The sequence below is a fragment of the Anser anser genome (assembly GCF_964211835.1).
Source record: "Anser anser genome assembly, chromosome: 6".
Classification (NCBI taxonomy): Eukaryota; Metazoa; Chordata; class Aves; order Anseriformes; family Anatidae; genus Anser; species Anser anser.
In genome coordinates, this window is record NC_139726.1 from 35237096 (window position 1) to 35258515 (window position 21420).

At 39.5% G+C, this 21420-nt stretch overlaps 2 protein-coding genes across 3 annotated transcripts; one reads left to right on the forward strand and one right to left on the reverse strand.

Moving 5' to 3' along the window:
* Positions 1–201: 201 nt before the first annotated feature.
* Positions 202–12328, forward strand: ZC3H15 (zinc finger CCCH-type containing 15). Of its 2 annotated transcripts, XM_083842907.1 has the most exons (11): positions 202–452; positions 2425–2526; positions 4918–5029; positions 5906–6058; positions 7150–7241; positions 7922–8104; positions 8808–8954; positions 9112–9216; positions 9496–9622; positions 10361–10568; positions 12014–12328. In XM_083842907.1, exons 1-10 carry the CDS (start codon positions 375–377, stop codon positions 10552–10554), a joined length of 1293 nt encoding a protein of 430 aa, XP_083699033.1. In that variant the 5' UTR covers positions 202–374; the 3' UTR covers positions 10555–10568; positions 12014–12328. The 2 variants fall into 2 exon arrangements, with proteins under 2 accessions (XP_083699033.1, XP_083699032.1); XM_083842906.1 differs by lacking the exon at positions 12014–12328 and having other exon boundaries at positions 10361–11159.
* A 156-nt stretch (positions 12329–12484) lies between these two features.
* LOC310901316 (uncharacterized protein) lies at positions 12485–21417 on the reverse strand (the record flags this gene model as incomplete). The annotated part of the gene is made up of 4 exons (XM_083840636.1): positions 12485–16042; positions 17309–17408; positions 20847–21004; positions 21317–21417. 4 exons carry the CDS (start codon positions 21415–21417, stop codon positions 15958–15960), a joined length of 444 nt encoding a protein of 147 aa, XP_083696762.1. The 3' UTR covers positions 12485–15957.
* Between the last annotated feature and the right edge of the window lie 3 nt (positions 21418–21420).

Genomic DNA, 21420 nt, shown 5'->3' on the forward strand with positions numbered 1-21420 from the left:
AGTGCGGGCAAGCTCCCCCAGCTCTCCCCTCTGGCAGCACGGCCTCGCTTCGCCCTCACACAGGCTGCGGGAGGCTGCCTTAGGGGATCTCCCCACCGCCCAAGATGGCGGCCGCCCCTCAGCGGGCCGGGGCAGTTGGCGCCTCCCCGCCCGGCGGCGCGCTGCCTGCCGGGACGCACCGGGCGCTGCCTTCCCAGCCTGCCCCGCGGCCCCGCCGCCTTCCGGTGCGGCCTCCCCGGCGGCGGCGGCGCTGTCCCGGCCGGGCCGCGCGTCCCGTCCCGTCCCGTCCCGTCCCGTCCCTGCCTCCTTCTGCTCCCTGCCGCCTCCTTCACTGCCCGCCCGCAGCGGCAGCTGAGCCGCTTCCTCTGCCCGCCATGCCCCCCAAGAAGCAGCAGCAGCCGGCGGGGGGCAGCAAGAAAGCGGACCAGAAGAAGAAGGAGAAGATTATCGAGGTGAGGCCGGCCCGGGCCCGCCGCCGGGCCCCGAGAGCGCCGCGTTTGGGGGAGGTTTGTGGGGCTGTCATGTTGCTGCCTGCCGCCCCCCGGCACCGCCTTCGGCTCCCAGCCGCGTGCGTTGTGCCCAGAGCTGCTCTGGCACCGAGGGGGCCCGGACAGGAGCGCTGTGCTCAAGCCTCCCTATCCCCCCCCCGTCTCCGTGCTCCCCGAGCCCAGCTCTCCAGGGGGTGGGTTGGCGTTCCCCACGCCATCCAAAAGGCAGCTCTGGTTTTCTGCGTACAGCTCAGCCTGTGTGCCAAAGGAGGTATCGTTCGCAAAATCTTTCATAGAGGCTAAATGCAAAATTACCTGCAGACTAGCCGGTGGTATCTCGTATCCTGTTTAAATTTCTGCTGTTTGGTTCCTAGGTAAAACCAGACCTTTAAAAAAGCAATAGGGCTGTTTGTGTGTGTTATTAGCGTAGTCATGCAAATACAATCCAAAAAATTAAGCTGAGAGTGGAAGGGGAGAGCGGTTATGCAAATCTAAATGTTTGCCTGCATCTGTTGGCAAGACAGCTAGTGAGGCAGCAGGTGTGTGTAAAACAAGTGCTTTAAACCTAGTGTTGCAGAATATTGTTTGTGCGTTTTTCATTTGGAAACTTAAGGTTAGACTCTCTGTTACTGTGGGCTTTAGTGTTTCTGATGTTCTTGCTGAGTCCAGCTATGTAGGAAAATTTTCTTTTCCATAAAAAAAAAACAAACAACTGTGGCTGAAAGGCAAACCACTTATATCATTGTTAACAATCACTGCGTTACCTGATTCTGATGAACAGAATACAGAGACTGCATGTGACGTTTGCCACAGAAATCAAGTATGTGAATTTTGGCTTTTCTCCTAAATAAATTTGACACATTACAGAGCACTCAAACTAGTGTAAAGTAACAGAGGCCTAGCTGTAGTTGCTGTCGATAGGTGATACAATGTAAATGAAAACATGTCCCTGTGGAACTGTTTCTTCTATGGTTTTCTTTTTCCAATACATTTATTTATTGGTAGGATTTCCAAAGGTGTGTTTGAACTAAGCTAGTATCACTGGATGAACATCGGTTCTTTGATCCAGACAGGGGAAAAAAAAAACAACTATCAAATCAAAGGGACAGATAGATTTTAAATGTGGGTATTTCAGTTATAGAGAACAATTTCTGTTTCAGATACATGTGTGAAATGGAGCCATCCTTTTTCTTCTAATGAAAACTTTAATAGGTTTGGTATAGAAACTTGTCTCTAGCAATAAAACTGAAGATATGGAGGAAGAATTGGCTCAGGCAGTGTAAACAGTAGCTTATTGCATCGGAGTTTAGGATATACAAACACCTGTCTGGACTTGATGTGGGGGAAGCACTTAACTAAATCAGTACCGTTAGAAAATGAAATGCTTACAAAATACTGGGGAAAAAAGAGGAAAATGTTTAATGCGGTAGCGTTGACCTGCATGACATGAAGATCGAAGATTTATGTATGAATACTTGAAGAGGGAAATAGTAAGTGGTTTCAAGCAGATAGAAGGAAAAAACAGTGTTTATGACTATTCGGTTTTCTTTTTTTTTTTTTTCCCAGATGTAGCTTGGATTGTAACCAAAAAGATCTTGCCTGTTTGTCTTGAGGAGTCTTAAAACACTGCGTGCAAGCACTTGCAGTAATATTTGGACATGAGTGGGTTTGGGGAGAAAAGCAATAGCTCACAAATAGCAGCATTTAGTACTGTCTTTGGAAAAGCAAATCTTAAAGACTGTAGGAACGGGGAATACTGTCCATCTTGTTTCTTGGATTGGTCATGTTGCTAGATGAAATATTTGTGTTTAAATGACAACCTGAGAGGAGTGGCAATGGTTTTGTTATGTTGGTGGGGTTTTTTTTGGTAACAACTTAAACATGTTCTAACAGTTGGTTAGTCTTAAATAATTTGTGCTCATCTTTTGACTTTTAGGACAAAACCTTTGGCTTAAAGAACAAAAAAGGTGCAAAACAACAGAAATTTATCAAGGCTGTGACTCACCAGGTTAAGTTTGGTCAGCAAAATCCACGCCAGGTAAGCATTACATCTGTAACGCTTTTCCTACTGGGTAGTGAAATCATCTTTACTGTACATATTGATTGTCACAGAATACTTGAGTAGAAAACAAGTTGAAATGTTACCTGATGTATTGTGACAAGCACAGATGTAACTAGTCACGTTTAAAACACCACCTTTTGACTAGTCTCTTTGCAAAGCTTGTCTGTCTTTACGCAGGTACTCACGGCTCAGCTAATACAGGCTATGAGTGTTTTTTTCTTTATGGAAAGAAAAACAACACACTGAAGTGATGAGGGCATCTATACACATAGTGTTCCAATATTAGCACATTCGAGTTTAAGGCATACCTGAAAGTAATTGTAGCAAACTGACGATCAGCAAAAGTGCAGTTATGTATTCTTTCTTTCTCTTTTTTTCTTTTTTGATTCTCACCTAATCTAAGAAATAGCAAACTGTGAAAAATAAAAATAATTCATATTAAGTTGGGCATTGGGGTAAAGTTTGAAACAGTTACAAACTCTCATGTGCTTGTTGTTCTACCCGTGGAAGTACTTACTATAATTTCAAGTGGAAACCAGTCTAAGAATTGCATGTCTGCTTGATAAACTGGTCAGAGAAACTGAAATTTGGAGCCACTGCCACTACTGCTTTGCTCTTGTTTTGTATCGTGAAGTAAAATGTGATGTGGCTGAGTTATAATGTTTTGCTTAGTCAGAAAGCACAGATTTCACAGAAATATTATTCTAATGGATGCAAGCCAGGTCTCACTGCTACAGTGCTAGAGAAGTTAGCTGCTAGGTATTCATGCAGCTTCCTGTTATATGAATAAGCCTACAGAATAATGACATTTGCGTCAGCTAACCTCATGATGTCATGGTGCTAAATTCCTTACATAACATTAGGATAATCTAATAAACGTCAAATACAACTTTAAAGTTGATGCTCATGTCATGACATGTAAACTTCTTGAAGTGGTAAGGATTATTTGATGTCACTTTGAAAACATGGATGTTACTCAAGCAGTCCTGAAATTTCTATCTCAAGTCCCTGAATCCTGTAGCAGTTACAATAATACTATATCAGTCAAAAATTATTATTAATTAATAATTAATATTATTAATCAGCCAAAAATAATTTGTTTCTCAAATACTCTTAGCTATTAACTGGTGGATGTTAGAAGCTAGTTTCAGGACAGTTTATACCTGTCTCATCTTGTAAAATACTTTTCAGTATTTAAATCTGTCAAGATTTAAAAACCAAATCAACTCTCTTCATCTTTATGTTTCTGGAATCCTAGGGTGAATCAAAAGCTTTCTTGAACTCCGTTCTTTTTTGTTTTTAATCAGATCTTTTTTTTTTTTTGTACTTGTGTGTGGGCCTTCATGCTATGTAAAATAGGGTCTGGGAATTTGCAGTAAAACAGTATTCAGTAAGTGGACTAAATAAACCAATTCTATTGTAAAACAGTTTGGCACTTTGTTACCAAATTGATCATGAAAACAAAGCTCCTTTTTAATATTACACTGTATTTTACCAATAATGTACCCTAAATATTTGTTCAGTTGTGTTGGAGTCCCACTAGCTTCTCTTAAGGATGAGTCAAATCTGCTAATTGTGCTGTGTTTCTACTGTGTCCTTTTTCATCTGTCTTCATCTTTCTGTACCAGTCTGGTACTAGATACAAGCCTTTTCTGGCTTATCCACAAAAGGTTAGGGCAGAGACAACTTTTTTATGTTTTACACAAACTTTTCCTTTCCTAGATGAACTTGGTTTTTAGTCCTACCCCCCGAGTACCTCTAAAACCTTAAATTAATAAAAATATGTTCTTGCTTAGAAATTACTGTGTATTGTTGAAACATTGATTTGTTGAGCTCATATAGGTTTAAACAAATAGTGTTCCAAAAGCAGTTGTCTACTTCTACAGACAAATACATGGATATGCTAGTGGTATATGTGACAAGAATAAAATAGCGCATGGGATGCAAATGAGAATAGAAGCTTTTTGCATGGATCTTGAGGTACCTGGACAGATTAGTTGCACTGCTAAAGCATCACAAAAGAGCAGCTAACTTTTCCTTTCCTCATTGTCCATCTTGCATTTGATTTACTAGCTGGTAATGGTGGAATAGAGGTAGCAGCATGCCATCCAGTAGTACCAGCATCTCAGACCTTTGACGGGTTCTGTTTGAAGTGTTTTGTGTTTGAAATGTCACTGCCACTAGATGGCGTTCCCCGTTCATAAAAGGGCAGGAGTTCGGCGAAATGAAGAAACAGGCTCCCTGTCTGCACTCCCCTCCCTTGCTAATTGAGAATGATTTGCTGTGCTATTTTAATTTATCATTCATATAAAGTGAGTAATGGCATTCTAATTTTCTATTAATAATTTCAAATTGGGGTCATTGTAGGCTGCTCAAACAGAAAGTGAAAAGAAATTAAAGAAAGAAGATAAGAAAAAAGAATTACAAGAATTAAATGAACTCTTCAAGCCCGTGGTTGCTGCACAGAAAATTAGCAAAGGTATGAGTAACTGAAACTTCCTTTATGTTCTGTTTTCACATGTTTACTTCAGGTAAAATAACCTGCTAAAAATGCCAGCTCACTGGCAAGTAGATAGGTCATTTCTTTCTTTATATAGTGTACGGAGTATTTTGTCTGTAACTGCTTGGCATTTTATTAGGAACTCCTGTGGGGTTACTGGATCTTTAGAATACTGAAGGCTATATTGATATTGACAGGAAAGGTATAAATACTTGTCCAGTAGATATGTTTCTACTGCCTTTCATTTCTTACTTCCTGGTGGTCAAATAATTACGTCAGTGTGATGTTATTTACTTCAGAACTGTAGTTAGTGGTTGAATAGTTCATATTGTAACATGTTTATTTTGGAGGCTATGACCAGCCACCTGATTTACTTATAAAAGAAAATAAATGATCTGAACAGGTATGGATTTGGTTAATATAATTTATTATAGCATGTTACTGATTATGTTACAGAAACGTTGACATTGAAAAGATGCTTTGACATGTATTAGAGGCAAAAACAGTTTGTTGTACAGGGAAGAATTTGCATAGAGTGATATCTACTATGTGAATAGTTTGTTCAGGCACATGCTTCTACCATAGTGATTTAAATAGTCAAACGTCAGCTTTGAAATTCAGTGCAAATATCCCTGTGTATGAACTGTAATGACACTTTTATCTGCTTGAAGGAAGGAGAGGTGATGAACTCCACGTGAAATAATTTTAATGCTTAACAATGTGTTTTCATTCTATGCAGATCCTAAAGATGGGATCCTAGACATTGTGTGTCAGAACTTTTAAGATGTAGCTTTTGCTCCAGATTAGTGTTTTGCTTATAAAAATTATTAAAATTTGACGATTTTCTTCACCCAGGTGCTGATCCCAAATCTGTAGTTTGTGCTTTCTTCAAGCAAGGGCAGTGCACTAAAGGAGACAAGTGCAAGTTTTCTCATGATTTGTCTTTGGAAAGGAAGTGTGAAAAACGAAGTGTCTACATTGATGCAAGAGATGAAGACCTTGAAAAAGGTATGTAATGCTTCTATAAAATGATAGATGAAAGATGGCTATTCTGATTTCGCAACTGGATTTTTAAGATTAAACGAGTTATGTTGTGTTATATGATGCTGAAGAGCAAGGCAACCCGTACTGCTGTTTGAAAGGAAGAACAACAGTGAAACATGATTTTAAAAACTGTCTTGGAAGTATTTTTTTTAGAAGATATTTTGAAAAAGTATCACATAATGGTCTTGGATGGTCTATTTTAAACTCTGCTATGTGAAGTGTTATGTTATACAAGTAGCAGTTTGTATGGTGTTTGATCTTTATTGTAATTGCTAATTTTGTGTAAGTTCTCCAAAATGCGAGTGCGTAAGGAGCAAGTGTAATGAGCAACCATGGCTGACAGAACTGTTTCTAGTGTTTGCCAGTTGTATGCGGTTTTTGAATTCAAGATGCCTGGGATTTTTTTCTGAGTTTTCATTTCCTTTTCCCAAATCATTTGCTGGCAAAGTACTCTGGCTTTTACTTTGCCTTAGCAAGGGTTAGGGATCTTATATTAAAATAAATTATTCTGGTTTTCCACAACAGATCAGGTCTCTGACCCTATGTAAATTCTAGCTTCTGTCTTCCTACATGAGTGTGATTGGATCCTGTAGATGCTACTGTCCTACTGTTGTGATTAATAATCTTGCTTCTTTTGATGGCATGTTTTTTTAACACTGAAAATTTGATATGATCTCTTTAAATCCTTAAGTTATGTTGTCTGTTCTTCTGGACATTAGCGTCCAGCCTTCACTTTTATTCCGTCATCTTGTTCTTCTCTCCCCTTTTCTATTCCAGGTAATGTACATATGGAATGACATGTTTCTTAGTCTTTAACTGAAACACACTTCATGCATGTCAAAAGACAAGCTTCTAAGGTTTTTGAGGAAAAGGTCTTGTGAGCATCATAGGAAAGTCTGACAAGTTCACTACAGAAGTCTGAATTTATTTCCCATTCTGTAGATTAACTAAAATGTAAGAATTACTTATTAAAGCTGTTATTCAGGAGAAAAGCAACAGGACAGTGCTACTTAGTGTTTGGCATGTTTGTGAAATGACCTGTTGTCTTATTCTAGATACAATGGATAACTGGGATGAGAAGAAGCTAGAAGAGGTGGTGAACAAGAAGCATGGTGAGGCGGAAAAGAAAAAACCCAAAACTCAAATAGTATGTCTTTTTGTCCTTTTTTTTCATTGAGTTGTAGTATGTGTTAGTTAGCAGCAGAGAAAAGCTAGTTCAGTCATTTGTAGTTCCTGATCTCTGACTTGAAGAGTATTCTTTAGTTTGTGCACTAAATGGTATGATACCTTTCTGTTGTTCTTTGGGACTACTTATTTTCAATACCAAATAATTACATATTCTGTTGATTCTTCCTAAATTTGCAAAAATTAAACTTTGGTGTTTGTGTTACGAATTGCTTGTGAAAAGTTCCAGAATGGTGTATCTTTACCTCAGGATCATGAGCTGGAACATGTAACATCTGAGGCTGGTTACATTTATTTTGATTAAAAGTACACTGGTGTTGGTGGGCTGGAATAGAAAGATTGTTAGCATGCTTTTACATGTGCTGCTCGGTTTACAAAGTACCCAGTTGCCAGTCTTCTGAGTCATCCTGTCTTTCTGAGATTGATTGATAACAAGGGAAAAAAGCCATTGGAATACCTGATAGTTTTAGATAATTAGCTGCACTTCCTTTGTCTACCCTTTTTAATAGCAGTGCATTTCACACGTTTCTTATCTTCAGTTTTGAGCACACATGGCTGATTTACTGTACTTATGTAGTAGCTATACTAGTATAAACGGGAATGAAAAGAGAATGCAGTGCTAGTGATCTTTGTTTTATGCAGGTCTGCAAATATTTTCTTGATGCTATTGAAAACAACAAATATGGATGGTTTTGGGTCTGTCCGGGTGGTGGAGACAATTGTATGTATCGCCATGCGCTCCCTCCAGGTTTTGTATTAAAAAAAGACAAAAAGAAGGAGGAAAAGCAAGATGAAATTTCCTTAGAAGATCTAATAGAAAAAGAGGTAAAGTTGTCAACAAGGTACCTGTTGGTGGTGTTTGTTTTCATTATACTGAAAAGAAGATAAAATTTAAATGACTTCCTAATGAATAATTGAAAAGTATAAAATGGTTTTATAGGCTCTATGGGCTAGGGTGAGGGACACGTAGCAATTAACTCTACTTTAATTAAATTAATGTTTTTTATTTCAGTAAGTAATTTTCTAAATTAGGTCTGAATATTTACTGTTAGGGTGGATATCCCTAATCCTGTTTTAGGGGCTTTCTCTTTCTTGCTATTTCTGTTTTTATCTGTTACAACTGCTTCTATGGGTCTTCCTTATCCCCAGTTCACTGCTTTCTTGGTTGTCACATAACTCAGTCATGAGGAAGCAGCACTAAGAACAGGGCCTCCTAAAGACATTTCAGCTCTGCTTCTGGCACCATTGCCTGTCAGCGTCAGTTTGAGGAGAACCTAAACTAATGCCGTTGGTTTTTCCTCCTACACTTTTCGTGTTAGCTTTCATGTCAACTCATCTCACTAACTGGAAAATCGTGCGTGGAGTCAAACTTTATGTTGATGGGGCATGTTTAACAGTGGTAAGAGTGCAGAAGGAATTAGAAAGAAATGTTTTTAATTAATTACTCTTTTCCAGAATCTAAATCTTTAATTTGATATATAGCCCTTGGAAACAATTTCTACCATTAATCAGACTTTTTACTTGACAGCGTGCTGCCTTAGGACCAAATGTTACCAAAATCACTTTAGAGTGTTTCATTGCATGGAAGAGAAGAAAAAGACAAGAAAAAATTGATAAGGCTGAGCAAGATATGGAAAGGAGGAAAGCAGACTTTAAAGCTGGCAAAGCATTGGTGGTACGTTCTACACTTCAATTCTTAATATAAGAAGAAAGAGTAAATGAGTTTTGCATTAAGGTAGCTGCCTTGGAATTGTTTTGTTTTTTTCTTTCATTTTCCTTAATGGCAGTTAGAATTCTGTGAAGTAATAAATTAAATTTCTTTCTGTTAATAGATTAGTGGACGCGAAGTATTTGAGTTCCGACCGGAGTTGGTTGATGCAGACGATGAAGAAGCAGATGATACCCGCTATACTCAAGGAACAGGAGAAGACGATGAGGTAAAGAACATTGGTAATTCAAATAATATTTCAAGTTACAATATTGCAATTTACATGCAAGCTTTGTAAGTTTTTTTGGAGAGCTTACTAAAACTTAATTTGAGAGTGCAACTCTTCCAGCATATTAACTGCACTGTGTTCATAATTGAACACTGCTACAGGATATATTTTCTCAGTTTTGGTGTCAAAAGGAAGATGAAAAAATTTGTAGAAAAACCGCTGAAATTAGAATTTCTGTGGAAGCGTCATTTATAGAGAGCATCTTGGTGTACTTTTCAGGTGGAAGATCCCGTGTGCATAAATGATGTAGATTTGAGCCTGTATGTCCCGAAGGCTGTCGATGAGACTGGTATTACTGTGGCTAGTCCTGAGCGATTCAGCACATACACTTCAATAGAAAGAGATGGTAAGTTCATTATTTAGGCGTCACTTTTAAGGGAATGAATTGTTAAATGCTTCCCAAAAAGCAGGTAGAAATGAGTTCTTGATTCTCCAAAAAGCATCATTTGTTATTTTATTTATTTAAAAAATATATGATCATGGCGTTTGTCGTTACTATAGGTACTGCTTCTAGCAAATGCTATACACTTCACATTTTTCTGAAATTCAACTTGAAATAAAAGGTAGTGTGTTTTGCCACTTTAAGAAAATCCATGCAACACCTGTTTATTTGGGCAATTCCCCCTTCTTTTCATATTTTGTAAACAACCAAATGAATAATATCAAAAAAATCCAAGCTTCTCTTAATATTTTTGTATCTATCTTAGATTAACTTGTAATTTCTTCAAGTAAAGACGTTATCTTTCTGCACTTGTGGAATGCATACCCCAGTTTTTAAGGTTAACCCGAGTCTTTAAAGTGCAGATGTTGAATTGGGAGTAACTCATTGTTTGACCCAGTTACAGAAATAGTAGTTAGTATTTGAGTTTCTGTTTTTTTCAACCTGTTCTAATTAATGATCCAAGCGTGTGTATTAATTGGATACATGCAATTTAGCCTATAGAAGTTCACATATGTAAATTGAAACTATATAAAGAAGTGATGATTTCAAAAATTTCAAAGCCTCTTCAGTAGGATTGTGAACTAGTGATTAAGAAATTTTTGACATTGACATGTGTAAAATCAATATTTTTGTTATTTTCAGATAATAAATTAAGTGAAGCTTCTGGTGGTGAGATAAACAGCAGTGAGCAAAACGATTTAGAGGAAGATAATGATGGAGATGGGGAGTTGGAAAACGGAGTAATTGATGCAGTTCCAGTTGATGAAAATCTTTTTACTGGCGAGGACTTGGATGAACTAGAAGAAGAACTAAACACTCTTGATTTAGAAGAATGAATTAAAAAGCTCAGGTGCGGATTAAAATCTATGTGACAAAGTGAAAACTGACTACATTTTTTTCTCCCTTTTGAATAGAATTCTTAAACAGGATGTTTATGGTTACCCAGCTGATTCTGATGGGCATGTGATATACCAGGAGTATTTTCTTTCAGTCTCATCTACTCCAATCTTGACTATGATCACAGCAAAATATTCAGAGTAGTTCGTAATTACCTGACAGCAGAAAATTAGATGGTATATTTCAACTAAAAGTAGGAAGTGTAACTGCTTTGCCAGTGTGCAGGTGTAAGTGGGCATGTTGATACCAGGTACAGTATGAAATCAAAGGGAACGTTCTTTACCAGAACTTCATTTTTAATAGTGATTGTATTGATTTAGAAACTGCCTGAAGTATTTTTAGGCAGTATACTAATGGAGCTGATGCAGATTGTGCTTCTTGAAGTTCTGATTAGCTTTACTTGATCAGCTGGATGCTGAGAATACAGATTGTGAACTGATATATCATACAGTACAGCGATACGGTGCCCTCCGTTTAAAATGTTTTAAACTTTCCCACCGCCTTTTGCCAACAAAACTGTAAATAAAAATTATCAACTTTAAAAGACCCGTGTTGATTTTTCTCTCTTAAGCGAGGATATGACAGCAAACTGTTAACTTCGTTTTTTAATACACTGATAAACACTTTCTCTCTGGTCCTGATACAGTAATGCAGATGTTGGCTTAAGTTAAATTAGTGCTAATTGCAATTAGATTTTTTTTCTACACATTGTGCAGCCTGTAAAATTGAGCAAACTTACAGATTTAAAAAGTGACTTTTTTTCCCTCCTCCTGTTCTGCTCTCCTACCTATCCATTAGCAGTTTTAATACACCATACGACACTTGCTGCTGTTGCCGGCTCATGCTTTCCCCGCTGTGTTTGTATGTTAGTGAAGACTGGGAGCTCTGCAGAGCAGGGAGGTTATGGTCTAACAAATGCCTGTCAGATCATTGGTGTTCTATAAATAACACCAAATTGTGCAGTAATAACACTCACCTCAAAGTGGAGCAGTGGATTTCATTGTGTACCCTGCAGGGGGCAGTTATTAAGGTTTAAATAAGTCAATATGCCCTTTGAAAATTTATCAAAACCTTACCGTAAGGACTTTACTGTAGCAGTGCTTTTTCAAGGGGGCCATAGGTTATGCCTCATTGCCATGGTACTAAGTGTCTATAACAGTACTGCTGTTACTAATGATACTGTTTGTAGCAATGTTTTTCTAAAGTTTTCAAGTTACTTCTTAAAGACTGTTAAGGTTCATGGCATTGTTAGTGAGCTCGCTTGAGCCGCTTTTGAGTGGTAATACTAGCTTTAATGGTTATTTTTGACACTGCTGAATCAACTCTTATTAATGCTATTTCTAAAATAGCTGACTTTTTTGCCCTTTTGGGAATCTTTGTGGATTTTTTTTCTTACAGGAACAAGAAGCAGTGTTTAGGAAGCAGAGACCTACTGAAATTGATTTGTAACTGTAAGTGTTTAAGGAGAAGCTGCAATATCAGATAATAAATGTTTATTTCTGGAGAATTTTCTCCTGTGGCCATAAGTAAAGTGTTGAGAGATTATTGTATTACACTGGCCAGCGACAGGATACCTGGATATCAGGACACTTAGAATGCAATTCATATTTGAATGTATGATGCAAAATTTTTCAGAGTTGTATATTTTAAATGGGAATAAAAGTAATTTAATCATTATTAAGGACAAAAATGACTTTTGTCTTGGAGGCTGGTATTTTGTGTGTAATAGTGATTTCTGTTACGCTCATCTGTTTCACTGATCTAAAAATCTTAGGTCTTCACAATTGTGTTAAACATTAGGACAGTGGCCTTCCATACTATTTAAATACACTGAATATCCATGAGTTGAAGAAAAAGTTACTTTCATGGGCAGGAGGTATTTCATGTTAATATTTCTTACTGGACGACATTCCTCAACTGTTTTTTATGAAGGGGGGGTGTTAATATTGATAAACTTTGGATGAAGTAGTGGTACTTTTTGTGGTGATTCAGTACTGTAAATATTAGATTGTTTTCATTTCACAAATAGATTATATAGAAAGAACTTGCACATACAAATTAGTGTATTTTATGAATACTTTTGCAATTCTTTAGTCAGATGCGTAGAATGCGTGTGGAAGTATACATCAGACATCTTGAATGCTGATTTCAAGTTATTTCGTAATGTTTATGTGCCTTAAGGAGAAAAAAAAATCACCCAACTATAATAAGCTACGCAAACTGAAATATTTTTATACTTGCTTATCTTGCAAAAACCATACTTGGAAGCTTCATGAGCAGTATTTGTTGTTCCATGTGTTGCTTTGGAATAACTTGCTGAAACTCTAGGGGTGATTGACTAAAGGAAAAATCTTACAAGGTTAGATCTTTGTTTACCTCACAGTGAAATTATTAAAGCCCTAAGTTGAGAGAATGAAATTGCTCATATGTAAATATATCTCATATATATATTCACCTAAATATCTCAGGAGAAATACCCCCTGAATAACATCAATAAGAGTAAGATCACTGGAAAACTGAGACCTGGGAAGGCTAAAGGAATAGCAAGAAACTGTTAACAGCATTGGTACTGTATCAGATAGGGAGACTGCTTATCGCTCCAAAAAGCAGGCACGTGGACTAGAAAGAGACAAGAACAGGGCGAGCCCATACACTTCTCAGCAGTCATACATAGTCTCCTTTGTCTGTCTAGACCATTTCCTCAACCCAGTTGTACTTTGTGTCCCTCAGTGGCTTTCTCTTTACAGTATGTGCCCTCTTCTCCCCCTTGAATCTCTATACATATTTAGCATCTCTTAGAATGCCAACAGCTCCATTCTACATCTTGTTTGGAACATGACTCGTATTAGCTTGTGTTGTTAGTTCTCTTGGGGAAAATGCTTGGCGGAAACAATATCCTATGTCTTGCTTTACTTTGACTTGATGCCAAGCAGAGTAAGTGGATATTTAATTAAAAAAAAAAAAAAAAAAGGCAGTTTCTGGTATATTTCAGTTTTGAAGAACACAAATTCCTACTGAGTTTCCAAACTAGCAACATATATTTTTTTAAACAATTAGAAACTCTACCTCTTTATTGTGCTCAAGTTTTTGCTACGAATGGGTCTTAATCAGCAAAATCCTTAATGAAGCAAATAGTCTTTGCTCCTGGTTATGTACCGGATGTGTTTTATGTATCTATAATCCCATTAAGTGCTTTTTGTAGTGATATCTGCAAATCACCTTTCTCTTTTCCCGCATGCTGGTATTAGAGACTTAGAAGTGACCTTGGCTTAGTTCCGTCACTTCTAGTTTTTTGCCTTTCAATAGATGCTCTGTCTTTTTACAGAGAGTGGGTGTTGCTGGTGTTAGCAGTAAGGCCAAGATGTTTTATTCATTTATGATGTTATAGCCCTAATATTTGAACACAATGGGTTCCTTCATAGCACGCTATTGAAATGAATGGTGAAAATAATCACTTCTTTCGATCATAAGTACCAGCATTCCATTTGTGTTTAGTGAAAGGGACTTCAGTAATCTTTATTTTACATTTGTGATTGAAAATTCTTCTGCAGTGTAATACACTTGAGAAAGGTTGGCGTGCAAGTGTACTCAATCAGACTTAAAAATATGAGATGAGCTCCTAAATTCAAGGAAGATAGAATGGAAAACCAAGTATTACAACTAGCCTTTTAGAAATTAAATTGCTATAAAAACACACGGGAAGATGCAAAACATTCCTGAAGGGCAAAGATGAGCAAATTGTTCTAGTACAAAGTTAACAAGGCAAAATCATAATCTTTGTACCGTAAGCCATGAGGGAAATCTGTTCTACCAATGCTACATCACTGGACCTGTGTTGGAATGAAACTGTATTGTCTGCGTGTGATAGCTTTTTAGAGCATTTTTTGTAGTTGTAGAAAACCAGCTAAAATCTGACCCCTAATAAAAAGTAACAGGTTTGCTGTTCCAGGAGACTTCTGGTCCTGTTCATGTTTGATCTCCATTTCTGCTTAATTCCTTAGTTTATGTCCTGACCCTGGGGCTGTCGCTGTTGTGCTCTGGATGCTGCATGTAAAGAATGTCTCTAGGACATTACTGTACTTGAGCGTCTACAAGATAATACAAGTCTGTCATAAACTCTATCGGTTTTCTACTAATCCTGGAAATGTTTAATGTTTCAAGTATTTTAAGTGTCATGGTTAGGGAACAGCAGACAAAATAATTTTTTTTAAATGGTGATTTCATATTCACTTACAGTTCCATGGTTTCAACTTAATGCTTCCTTAAAGTCTCAGGCACAAATGAGATAATAGTGACGTTTCTAGACAGGAAACTTTTAATCTGCCCTATTCATCACCTTCTTTTGCGTCTTCTCTTCCTTCCACCAGAGGCTTTGTTAACTGACCTCTCTTGGTGGGACTGCTGTGCGAGCCAGCTGGCTGTGTTAGAGCAGGCGGCATCCGAGGCTCCGCAGTGCCCAGCGGTGTGCTCTGCTGGGGCAGCTCCAGGGCTTGGTTTACGAGCAGAGAGAGGGGTCAGAAGGGACACAGCAAAGATGTGATCTTGGTAAACATGTCAGATGAGTCAAAGCGGTGAGAGGGGATAAGCTATAAGGGGTCGAAAGGAGTTGATTTAGCCATGGTTACCTCACTTTTGTCACCTTTTTTCTTGACTAGGAAGTTAGTGGGTGTCGAAAACTGTGCTTTGACCCAGTAGTATCACCCCTACGGTGGTCTCTTCAGTCTTCTTGCTGTCAATACAGAAAGTCTGGATTCCATAAATAGCAATTCTACGTTTTATGTCCCCCAGCATCTTCCACACAGGAAACATCAAGTTAGTTTGACAGAATATTTGCTATAAATAGATGGATGCACATTCTTTGCACGTATGGGAAGCAGGAAGAAGTGAAACAAGAACCCATACATGGTAAAAAAAGGAAAAATCTTTTAAATGTGCTCTTTATTCTTTACAGCATAGAAGTTTCTGCATATTCTATCACTAAGAACTTGTCAGCCGTAACGGGCAGACTTCTTGTGATAGAAGCAGAAAGAAAACTTCCATTCCAGAAATTCTTTCATCAGCAGTACCCAGCTAGGAGCCTATTGGAACAAAATCCTGGCTATTGCAGGTTAATGTATTCAAAGCAAACAGTAGCAACTTAAAAGAAAATAAAAATAAATGCTAAAATCCCTAGACACTTGATTCTGTGTTGATCTGTTATTTTTAGCTTTATTCTTTTACTTAGATATGCTTTTTTCCCTCTAACTCAACAGAAATATAGTCGCCAGTATGTTTCGTAAACAATGAGATCCTTTGGTTTAATATTAATTCCAGACAGGACAATATTTGTTGGGTATAGATGATCAAAGTACAATGGTTTTTGGAGTGAGGCTGAGCGTGGGTTCTTGGTTTGCTTTGGGAGAAGGGTGATTTTGTTGTTTGGGTTCACTGTGGATAGGAAAGAGGAAGAAGTTTGAGCTCTGAGGCATTGTGTAAGATGATAAAATATTTTCTGAAGTCTAGAGGCTAGAGCTGATGGTTGAGCTGCATTATCATGCCTGGGTTCAAACACTTAACACTCTTTTTGAGAGAGAGGGAAATATCTTTTTCTTGATCAGTTTATCTTAGTGCTATCTTTTAGTGCTTTTGTATTTGAGTGTAAAAGAATATTCAGAAAAAAAACGATTTAATTGGAGCATTTCTGAAGTGTTACCCTGTCATAATACACCTTTCCGTATCAGCTAGAAAGAAACTCAGCTCTAATTTCTCTGCTGCCTTTCAGTCTATTTGTTCTGTATGTTAATATTTTGCTATGTACTCCTTCAACACATGCAGAACATGAAGTCATTGCTAAGCACTGAGAAGTCTGAAGATATTTTTTTTTCCCTCATTGCTAACTAAGGAATTCTTCAGAGGTTTTAAAGTTGGTTTTGTTCCAAATCCTTTGGCAAGAATGTGGAAGTGCCCGTGAAGTACAGAAGCACTAGAGGACCGATGGTTCAAGACAAGATATGGCATTATGTTTCTGGAAGAGTTAATGCAGAAGCAAAAATGGCCACTCTGTGAGATAGAGCTTTATTAAATTACTTCAAAAATGTGTGACAAAAAATAATGTGTGAAAAATTCTCTAGAACTAGGAAATAGGAAGAAAAAGTTGTACATAAATTGTCGCACTTTTACTAAATATAAGATTATGTACGCTAATGACAGGAATGGCAATATCTCTGTAACAGGAAGCAGTGACCTCCGGTACGTCTGTGTAACCAGAGGCAGGCAAGAATGTCAGAAAACTAGAAAATGCCTTGTCTTCTGGAAATTCTCCATAAATGGAAATTTAATAGAAAGTGACCTGTCTTCTGCGCCTACAGATCAGGGCTGCTGGGAAGTGCTCTGTTTCTCTGTGCTCCTAGCAGAAGACAGTTTCAAAAGTATTTCTGCCAGATATAGTCACTTTCTAAGTAGAAACTGAGTGTAGGTTCTAGTAATGTGTTCTATACTTTGTTTTGGTTTGGTTTTTTTTTCTGGCTGATAGTTGTATTTTGTAAATGTAAAGAAGTACAGTAAAATTAGTGAGATATAGTGTGCAATTCACATTTTCTGGAAAGAAAAAAGCAGCTACAAAAAAAATGGAGGAGAGCGTGATGAAAAGATGGTAGAGATTACGGTTTATTTATGAGTGTAATATTAGCACTCTTGTGCCTGCTGCTTACTTACCAGCTCCGCAGGATCAAAACAGAAGGGGGGATGCAGGAGAAGTGCAGTTGTAATCTGATAATGGCATCGGCCCATACAGGAGCTGTCTCGGTGGCAGCACCTAGTACAGGGAGGCCAAGCTTCATCATGCAGCGAGCTACATAAATGCAATGCGACTACACCCCTTTGACAGGGGCAGGAGAAGCAGGAATGCAGAAACATCCCCTATATGTAATATGCATGTTCCACACAGGATGATAGAGCAAAGAAAGCCTGCGACTTCGATATTTCTGCTTGTCTGTTCTCTTTTTGTTCTCTTTTTCTGCTCTAGAAGTAAAAAGCCAACTTTGTTAAACTCTCTCAAGGAGAAAATTCTCCTCGTCCCCTTCTAGAAAGCGTTGCTGGGACCCACCCCGGTGGAAGAGGCGAGAGAGCCTCATCGTTGCCACGTAGCTTAGCTGAAGGTGCCGCACTGATGCTGAAGGTCCCTGGCTTTCCCTGTGCTCCTATCCCTGAATGCTGGGGGGCTGTATTTAACTTGGTTTGTCCCTGCTACGTCTCAGACATGCACAGATATCATAAAGACATTTTCACTGAGTTTGCATAAAGAAAATTGTACAGAAGGGTGGATTTTTCCCTACCAGTTTGTACATTATTACAGTACTTCCTGTTGATCCTTTTCTCTAGAGTAAAAATGCTGTTTAAAAATACATTCAAATCTTTGGGAGTGTTAGAGAGCAGCATCAGGGTAAGTTGAGTTTGTTGGATCTGCGGAAGTGCTCTGTAAAACAAAAACTGCAAAAGAGATGCTATTTACAATGCTTATTTTTGTCAGACAAAAGAAATATTAATCCCTTTGTAAATGAAGCAGAGCTCTCTCTGAATTTGGTGGTATGAAATCCCACCATATAAAAGGTCCTGGTGAGTAACCAGCGTTCTGTGAAACACAACGGGCTTGGAGGAGCCATTGACTAACGCTGAGGTAATACTGTTATCAGTGCTGAACACATGAGAAGAAAAAAAACTGGTACGACTCACTTCCTTTCTATCTGGAAGATTTCAACTTCTCTGCTGAGAGTCATTCACCAGCTAGATGCTGCTTTTACAAACATGGTTATACCCCCATTGGCCCAAAGAAAAATATTCCTTAAAGCCTCTGGCTAAGTACAGCTTTTGCGTCACCACTGAGTGAGGTTTTGCTGATCTGGTGCATTGCTGGTGGGACTGAAGCAACTCCAGATTGCAACACATCCTGCAGTGGTGGTGGTGTGCTCCTCACCCTGCAGTGCTTTTGTGCTTGGCAGGTTTCATGGCATTTCAAGAAAACTAATGTTCATGTGAATATTAGATAAAAACAGAAATCCAAGGCACCAAATGTCCAAAATGAAATAACAAAGACAGTCCATCATTTTGTCAAGTTTGGCTTGCTTTCTGCTGTTTGGTTAGAAACAGAGTTACTTCTTAAAGCTCTCTTGAGGAAATTTAAGCCAGTCTGAGTTGGAGTAGCTGGATGGCACAAAAGCAAAGCATTTGCAGAAACTCTCCCCTGGTTGAAGGTTTTTCTGGGTGCCTTATAGAGGTATCTAGGAACAAATTGGTGGTAATCCTTTCTGTGCTCCAGACATTAATACTACTCCTACTGTAAAGCAGTGGATTGACTAAGAGGGTGAAGCTTAACGCTTATGTGCGGGACATAAAATCAATAAAAAATCATTACAGTTGGAAAAGACCTCCAAGATCATCTGGTCCAACAGTCACCATACTACCAATGTCACCCACTAAACCCTGTCCCTAAGCACCACATCCAACCTTTCCTTGAATGCCCCCAGGGACGGTGACTCCACCACCCCTCTTGCAACCCATTCCAATGTCTGACTGCTCTTTCTGAGGAGAATTTTCTCCTAAATTCCAACCTAAACCTCCCCTGGTGCAACTTCAGGCCATTCCCTCTAGTCCTCTCACTAGTTACCTGTGAGAAGAGGCCGACCCCCAGCTCCCCACAGCTTCCTTTCAGGTAGCTGTACAGAGCAATAAGGTCTTCCCTGAGCCTCCTCTTCTCCAGACCAAACACCCCCAGTGCCCTCAGCCACTCCTCACAGGACTTGCGTTCCAGGCCTTCACCAGCTTCGTAGCTCTTCTCTGGACACACTCCAGGGCCTTGATGTCCTTCTTGTACTGAGGGCCGTTGGCTTTCTTGGACACAAAATTATTTTTTGGGGAAGACCAGGAGAGGTGTCACATCTTGCCAAGCCTTTTAAGGTGGCTTTTAAGCCACCTTTGTGGCTTGCACATTGGTAATTTCTACTGAATTATAGGACTTTTTCCATTTCTTGCTGGTGACTGTAATGTCATGAGGTGGAAAGATAGCACTGAAAAGGAAAAAAAATTTGGTATACTCTGTCCATATTGCAGACTAAAGACTAAGGAATAATTTTTAAAAAAGGTGCTTGTCCTCCAAAAATGTCTTGCATCCAGCAAAGATTTATTCAGCTGTGTTAACAGACTGTTGCATATGTAAAAGCTAACTAACATGATCAGCAGCTTGCTGCCTCTGTTCTTCTGCCCATTTCTTAGTGGTTAATTTTCACCACTGAATATCTTTAGTAGACTGCAAATCAAAAACTAGAGATACCAGGAGAGTAAACAGATGCATATAATTCATGTGCTTGCATTGTGTGATACGATCCCAGTAGCTGTTGTTTATCTTCGTGTTACTCACACTGAAAATGAGACAAGCTATCAAGTAAAATCACATCCTCAATGAAAGGGTGGTTCCTGTTCTAAATTAATAACGAAGTCCACGTGGGGCTGTCATTCCCGTCTGCGATTCTGTCAGACATCGTAACTCAGTGCACACAACAGCATCACTCGCCCCATCTGGCCTGCAGCAGGAAATGCTTTCCTTAGCGTAGGGTGAGATAGGCTTGGAGTGGAAGTGCAGTCCCCAGCCCGTGTGTGTGGTGTGTAGGGGCAGGGCAGGGGATGAGGTGGCTGGATGTGGCCCCGACCCCGCTCCCAGGCTGATAGCGGGCGGCTGCTGCTTCCCGACCCCGCTGGCAGGCAGCTGTCCTCTTGAGAGGAAGCTGTCCCAAGACGGTATCCCCAGGGATGTGTCAGCACCGCTGGCATGGCACCATGGAATCAGGCTCTGGCCCTTCATTCAGCAGCCCTTAGGAGGCTGAAATTTACCGAGCAGCTCTAATACCCTTAACAGTAGCCTATCCTTCACTGCCTGTGTAATGTCAAAGCATGTGATCAAGTAGGGGAAACAAACCCACCTGTTGCCTGAGCTACTGACACAGAGTATCCTTCACTTCTTTGGTTTGTTACCATGTGCATTTGGGAACTCTTTAGCCCATGGGAAGCTGTGCTGTGGTCGGGTCTGTGGTGTAATGGCTGTGAGAGGCTTGCCACCAAGCACACAACTTATGTTGGCAATGATTTTTACCTATGAAGAGCCAACAAAGTCAGTAAAATTAGCCACGAGTATCAAGTCTGGGTTTAGGAACTCTCCAGTCTGGCTTGGTGGTGAGAGCCCGGGGCTGGAACGCGGGGTTACCTGCGGCTCCTCCTGGCTGCACCAAGCACTCACTGTGCAAACCCTGAGATGTGTTCATGCTGCATCTGTCCAGCTGCTGGATGCTACTGCAGGCAGGGATGTTGTGAGAACGAGCCCATGGAAATGTTCCTTTTTCTTCTTTGTAGTCCATGAGATTGCTGAAAAACAAAGGTAAAGAAAAAAAAAAGGCCAAGTTTTGGGAGCAGCGTGTATTGTTTGCTGTGTTACAGTGAGGTAGCCGTGTGCCGGGGCTTCAGCATGACTAAGCCAGGTGGGGAGAAGGCGTTAAGTCACATAATGTTTGTAACGCAGCAACACCTGAATCAAGCAGAAACCATGGCCCCCCTTCAGTGAAAACCATCCCCCCCTGCTGCTCCCTCTCCTTCCCATAAAATCGGTAACTTTTCCCTTACACACCCTTTTTCTCTCAGTTTATCCTATTTCCTGGTGGCTTTGACCTTATTACCCACCCTGTGTGCCGAGCGGCAGCACCCAGCCCCGTTGGGGCCAGCAGGGCCGAACCCCCATAGCCCCCCCATAGCCCCCTCATAGCCCCCCCATAGCCCCCCATAAC

What these genes read in the sequence shown, in the direction of transcription:
- ZC3H15 (XM_083842907.1), top strand. Translation starts at nt 375, where the DNA reads ATGCCCCCCAAGAAGCAGCAGCAGCCGGCGGGGGGCAGCAAGAAAGCG. An exon ending in TGCACAGAAAATTAGCAAAG is followed by an intron (nt 5,030 to 5,905) that starts GTATGAGTAACT and finishes TTCTTCACCCAG; the next exon opens with GTGCTGATCCCAAATCTGTA. An exon ending in AGATGAAGACCTTGAAAAAG is followed by an intron (nt 6,059 to 7,149) that starts GTATGTAATGCT and finishes GTCTTATTCTAG; the next exon opens with ATACAATGGATAACTGGGAT.